At 26.0% G+C, this 6424-nt stretch overlaps 1 protein-coding gene across 1 annotated transcript in view; it reads right to left on the reverse strand.

The window, feature by feature from the left end:
• Positions 1 to 2048: 2048 nt before the first annotated feature.
• The window catches only part of LOC119666718 (methylenetetrahydrofolate reductase-like), a 4520-nt gene continuing 144 nt past the window's right edge, over positions 2049 to 6424 (reverse strand). Inside the window, exons 2-4 of the mRNA XM_038076001.1 lie at positions 6292 to 6380; positions 2381 to 2549; positions 2049 to 2266 (exon numbers count right to left, since the gene is read on the reverse strand). Of these exons, the coding sequence (XP_037931929.1) occupies positions 2049 to 2266; positions 2381 to 2549; positions 6292 to 6380 (476 nt within the window). The remainder of the gene's footprint in view (positions 2267 to 2380; positions 2550 to 6291; positions 6381 to 6424) is intronic.

Below are 6424 nucleotides of genomic sequence, written 5' to 3' on the forward strand. Positions count from 1 at the left end.
GTAGCAATTTGACTTTGTTTGACTTAATTAATTTGAGTGCTTAGTACTTAATTTGTAACATTAAGTATATTAATATTACAATATATATAGACAAAGTAGTGTGTTAGGATAGATAAGGCAATGAAAAGAAAGCAAAGATTAAAAAGGAAAAAGATAAGAAGAAAAAAAAAAGATTAGAAAAGAAGCAAAAGAAAAGTTGAGCTAAGAGTTTTTTCGCATGAAGATAATAAATATATCAAAAATAAAGTCATACAATAGATAATTAAATAAAGTTCTATGTAATCGAAATTTTTATAAAAAAAAATTTTTTAATAAATTAAAAGTTGAATATAAATTTAAATAAATTATAAAAAACATTAAGAAATGTTGCATAAATTTTTCGGATTAACCACATATATATATTAATATAATTTAATATATAATTTTATTATTTACAATTGTAATATAATTTTGTATTTTATTCAATGTTTTTTATTTCCAAAAGTCAATACAAATTTATTAAACTAGCATGGCTCACAACCAATTTTGAACTGTTTTATCGACTGAACGTGCTTGTGTGATTTTTTTCTGAGATTACATGAAATCATTTGTGGCAATTAAGATATTTTAACGTTTTTAAATGATATTCTTATTACATATTTTCTTTTAATCTGTTATTATTATTTAAAAAAATACATAATTGTTATGCAGCATGGCAAAACGTACTGAAAAATTATTAAAATTTATTTCAACAAAGCTTTTTCAGTTGTTGACAAGAAATGAAAACCAGATGGCGCAATCTCCAAGTTTAAATTCAACTTTTAGCGCATAAATTTAAATGAACATTTTTAAAATATTTACAAAAAAATATATGAACAGAAGAAATTTTTTAGAATAAATTTGAAAATTATTAAAAACAAATAATTTTTAAATATAGTATATTTTCAAATTTATTTTCAATTAAATGATATTAGTTATAAATTATAGTAAAATTTTTAAGATGATAAGATTGTATGAAGATATACTGTGATGATATGACGCAGAATATATTTAGTATAGTATAAAATAGTATAAAATATTAGTATAAAATAGTACAAAATATAGTATATTTTTAAGACCAGTATATTATAGCATCTTATAGTCGTATACCCAACTCTCGATTTTTTCACGATTTCCAAATAACATTCTTCTCAACGAAAAATAAAAAAATTTTTTTTGTAAAATTGAGTATTTGTTGTAACACAAGTTCTATACAAGTTCTATCTATATTTATTTTAGAAGAACTAAAAAACTACATTTTTTGATAGACATGGCGGGTAAAAAGAACTGCCTATCAGAATTATCAGAAAAGTGAAGATTTTATTTGACACTCAGTAACTTCTGGATTCGATCTAATTCCAGATATATGCTCAGCTGTCATGTTCGAGATCTTTCAAACTTAAGCGGTTAAAAAAAAACAAAAATTAAGTAAGAAACTTCTTAATAAAACAAGCTAACATCAGAAGATATTATTAACGATACAGAATCTTCAATTAATTTAAACTCTAGATATAACTAGACTTACCTAGTTATCAAGAAAACAATATTGATCCAGTGGATCAATGATCCACTTGTTTTAATAAAAATAATTTACTTCTATTAACATATTCATTATTTTAAAGAAGTTTCGAAAAGTAGTGAATTACAACAACAAAAAATTTTTTATATTATTGTCAAATATCTGTCATCAGTTGTCTTGGAATTATTTCTTATATTTAATTATTCGTAAATAATTTTTTTGAGACTGCAAGTACTAGGGGTTGAACTCATGCCCTGCCAAATTTGAAGTTCAGAGTCTGTATTCATTAACCAGCTGCCCCAAAGCGGTACTTGTCTTATATGTTCGCACTTTGGAATTTCGTTAATTAGCTGCAAAAGTTTATTAACAAAATCGGTTGCTGTGTTATATTAAAACGAAATCGTAAACCAGAATAATTAAATTAATTAAAATATGTTTTTATTTTTTAATTATTAAACTCCATTTTTTATTTTATTTTATTTTTTATTTTTTATTTTTATTTTATTTAAATTCATTCAATTCTATTTTCCAATGCATTCATTTCTTGTAAAATTGCTTTAATATTATTAAATTTATTAAGTGAAAAAAATTGCAAGCCATAAACGCCAATATCGCTATCGAATATTTCCGTGATCATTTCTAAAGTCTTCTGTACTGCAAACTCCTGAAATTTTGTTGGATTGTGTCTATGTTGTCTATACTCAGCAACTTGTTCGGAAGACATTGTAACTGCAAAAAAAAAAAATAATAAGAAATGTAATCTTTTTTTTCTAAAAATGTGATTAATAAAGACGACTTCGAAGTCTCCTATGGAATCCCCCAATGCCGCGTCACCCAATTTACCTTTAGTTATCTCCATTAAACGTATTAGGGTACGATAGTTTTCTGGAGAATAAATACCGACGATGATAGGAACGTTGATGTCATTTTCCCGACAATTTTTAATGAAATTAATTATAGTTTCCGCCGAGAAGCAAAGTTGAGTGATTATAAAATCCGCACCTGCATTCACCTATAAAGAAATAAATGTGAAGAGGGGATTTACAAAAATTTTAAATAAAATTAAAATCAAAATAAACAAAGCAAAGTCTGTTGTTTAAATACTAAAAAAATGGTTTCCGGTTTTCTTGGCTGAATTTAGACTAACAACTTCAACTAAAATTGCTCCTTTAGTCGTTTTTTCTCTACTAATTTTTCTGTGTTAAATGAAGAATTAATATTTTTGGTCAAAAGTACCACAGGGGAATTTTTTAGAAATGTTAATATTTAATTTTAATTTTTGTTTTTTTTTTTTTTAATATTTCAAGAGCAAAGCCGCATCAAATGAAGAAAAAGTCATTTGTAGTTTGACTGTTAAGTTTGCTCAGCAAACAAATTGGAACGAGAAATCCAATATTCTATGCTGCGGTTACATGGACTTGGAAATACTGTGGACTTAATTTTTATTTATTTTTTTTATTAATTGTTACATTAAAAGGTGTTAAGTAAATAATAATTACCGGTAATCAATTTTAAAATCGTATAAATTATGTGTCTAATTTATTGCAATTTCATTCGACGACTGTAATTGCAGCTGGAAATAGCGAGAAAATTCTCGTTGTAAACTTATAATTATAATTATCATTAGTAATAATTAAAGTTCATTGCTTCATTCTTTTCTGAGCTTAATTAATAATTATCGTTATTAAGTATTACTACACCGTAAGTTATTTGATTTTATTAGTTTATTTTACTCAGTATTTGTATTATTATAAAAATTACATTGAAAAAAAAAATAAATAAATATTCAGGGGATTCACAGAATTATTTAAAAATTCGTAAATTTTAAATAAACAAAAACTTATATTGTCGGAAAAAAAAATTCAAAATAATTATTCAGAAATAAGATAATTTTCATTATTATAGTAATTTTCTGCACTATTTATTTAAAGTTAATTTTAAAATTCTAAATAAATATTATTATTTCACAGATAACATTATAAATATTTATACTAAATTTATTTTTTTTTTCTTTTTGTTTAAAAATAAATTAATTGAAATATATATGGTGTACAGCTCTTACTGTGACGGAGTGCAATTTTTCTATAAACAAAAAAACCAACACACAAATTTATAAATTCTTAACGATTAACATAATTTCTAGAAATAAAACCTTAATAAAAAATAGTTTATTATTATTTTTTCGGACAACCCAGCTGCCATTAAATCACTATTAGGCACTACAGCCACAACTCTAACAAATCGAGAATGCTCGGCTATATCCAGAAACGTACATGGATTTCAGTACACAGCTCAGCATTTTCGAATTTTTAGAGATGTGACTGTAGTGCATACCTAGAATTTAATGGCAGTTTGAACTGTATCCAGAAACGCAAATGGATTTCTCGACACAGCACAGAATTTTCGAATTTTTAGAAATATGATTGTAGTACCTACCAGGGATTTAAAGACAGCTTGGCTGACTGAAGAAATAAAACTAAACTATTTTATGCAGAAACGCACATGGGTTTCTAGACACAAGAATATCGCGCACAACTGTAGAGCGGACGAGTTTGCAGACATTCTGCTTCCTGATCTTCACTGTTCAGATATTGATGTCCCACTTTCAACAGTTAAATTGGCAATCAAAAAAACATATCTGAGTATAGCAAAGCAAAATTTTGTAGACGTACCCAGTTGTCAGATATCTAGATTTATCTGGTCTAAACTAAACAAAAAACGCACCAACCAGGTGTTGTAACCCAATTCGGAACTACAGTATTGGTTTTGACAAGTCACTGCATAATAGAAAGACATGAAACTGAGTCTACTTTTGTCGAGGTTATGGTTCCGCAGTTGAGGAGGGAACTAATCTCCGCCTCATGTGTCATGTGTATCTTCTTCTTTACGATTTAATAACTTTGGGGACAGTTTTCTTAACGACCTAACCGAGCTATTATGATTTATAATGTATACGATAGTTCAGTTAGTCATACATGAGATTTAAAACTATATCATAAGAAAGTATTTACAGAAAATCACAAATAAATTAATTCTTAAAAATGTCACTATCCTAGTTCAATTAGTCGAGAAACTGCGTTTAACCGAGCAATTTTAGGTTAGTTTTTTTTGAAACCATTTTTATACAAGCTATGGTATATGAAGTTCAATAAAATTAATTTTCTAAAAACAACTAGTGAAATAGAAACTAGTAAATATGAACTACTAGGTTTATTTACCATGGACTCGTGCTTTTAAAGGACCCTAGTATATCATGTCATTCAAGTCTAAGTATTGTATTTACAATTATCGGCTTATATTTAATGATCTGAATTGAACAGTTAATTTATTTATTAAAACTGTAAATCAATATAATCATAATGAATAAATTTGATATTCAACATTGAAGCTCATGTAATTTGTAAGAAATGTTGGAATTATGATTAGAAGAATATTATTTAAAATAATAAATATTAATTCACTTAACAAGTGAGTTTAAAAGGCATAAGTAGCCAAAGTGAGTGACAGATGAATACAAAAAACTTAGAAAATGACTTCAGTATTCATATACTATAACATACTGACCTTTAGAACATATACTATATGTAAATGATTTGATATAGAACTTTAACATTACAAACCATTAACCAATGTTTCTATACTATAAGAGAAGAGAGGAAAATAAAAGCTTCATCAAACTGCAAATTCCACTAGAATAAATTTTTCATTGCTTTATAGAAGCAATTGTTGAGTTAATTTTGAATAGACCACTTATATTGCAGGAAAATACAAAAATATAAAATAAAAAGAAATAAAAAGATATTATTTCCTTAGTCAATTAGAAAGCTACAGGATCTGATATTCACAAAGAATAAATAACATTAGTGTAGCTTATATTAGGTCCCGTAAAAAATTAAATTGCTTGTCTTCAAGAAACTATTGCAAGTATTAAAGCATCGAGTATTGACTTCTTGCACCATAACATACATATCAAGCCGTCAGTTGGTAGTCACTTAATAATTATAATTTCGACTTTAGATATAATAAACATTATTGTATTACATTATGTATAGTAAGATTATGTATATATTGTAGTATCTTATATTTTATATTACAGTAAGATATGATATTAGGAGAGAGTAAGATTTTGCACAATATTTTTGGAAAAAGAAAAGATGTGACCTTATCGCAAAAGTAATCAGTCAGTAATTGATCATTCCAATATAAGTCATTTAATGGCAAGGTAAATGTAATCTGTACCAGAAGCCATTATTTCCATATTTTACTTTAGTTATTGTGAGCTGAAATGTTGAGGGAAGCGTTACGCAATCGGGTGTAAGAAGGTCCTTAACGATGCGAGTGACCTTGGCTCATTATTTACCAAATTTCCAAATGTTAAATAATATTATTTTTAATATGTAAAAGGGACAAATTTTTCATATTTAAAAATAGTACTGCTATGATGCATAATAAAGGCAACAATAAAGCACTTTGGAAAATATACAAACTATAAATAGTGCTTTTTGATATTAATTCTTTTTTTCAAATTTGGAGGTTTATATGTTTATATGTTTTAATTTTTATTTTTTTTTTTTTGCCAATTTAACTCTGACTACTTCCATATTATTTTTATAAAAATATATAAATTATCTCTGATATCGAGCGTACTTTCTCCTATAAATGGTAACACCATAATGTAACTCAGACACTGCTCACATATTATATTATATTATATTATACTTTTATAAAAATATATAAAATCATAATAACTTTACCTTTTCTTTGAGATGCTGTATATCTTCCTCAATTGTTGGACAATCGGGGTGGCCTTCTGGATAGCCCCCAACTCCTATTGATATATTATCTGAAATAGATTATAAAATATTATTTAAAAATATTTTATAAAAA

Source organism: Teleopsis dalmanni, chromosome 1 (genome assembly GCF_002237135.1).
Source record: "Teleopsis dalmanni isolate 2A chromosome 1, ASM223713v2, whole genome shotgun sequence".
Classification (NCBI taxonomy): Eukaryota; Metazoa; Arthropoda; class Insecta; order Diptera; family Diopsidae; genus Teleopsis; species Teleopsis dalmanni.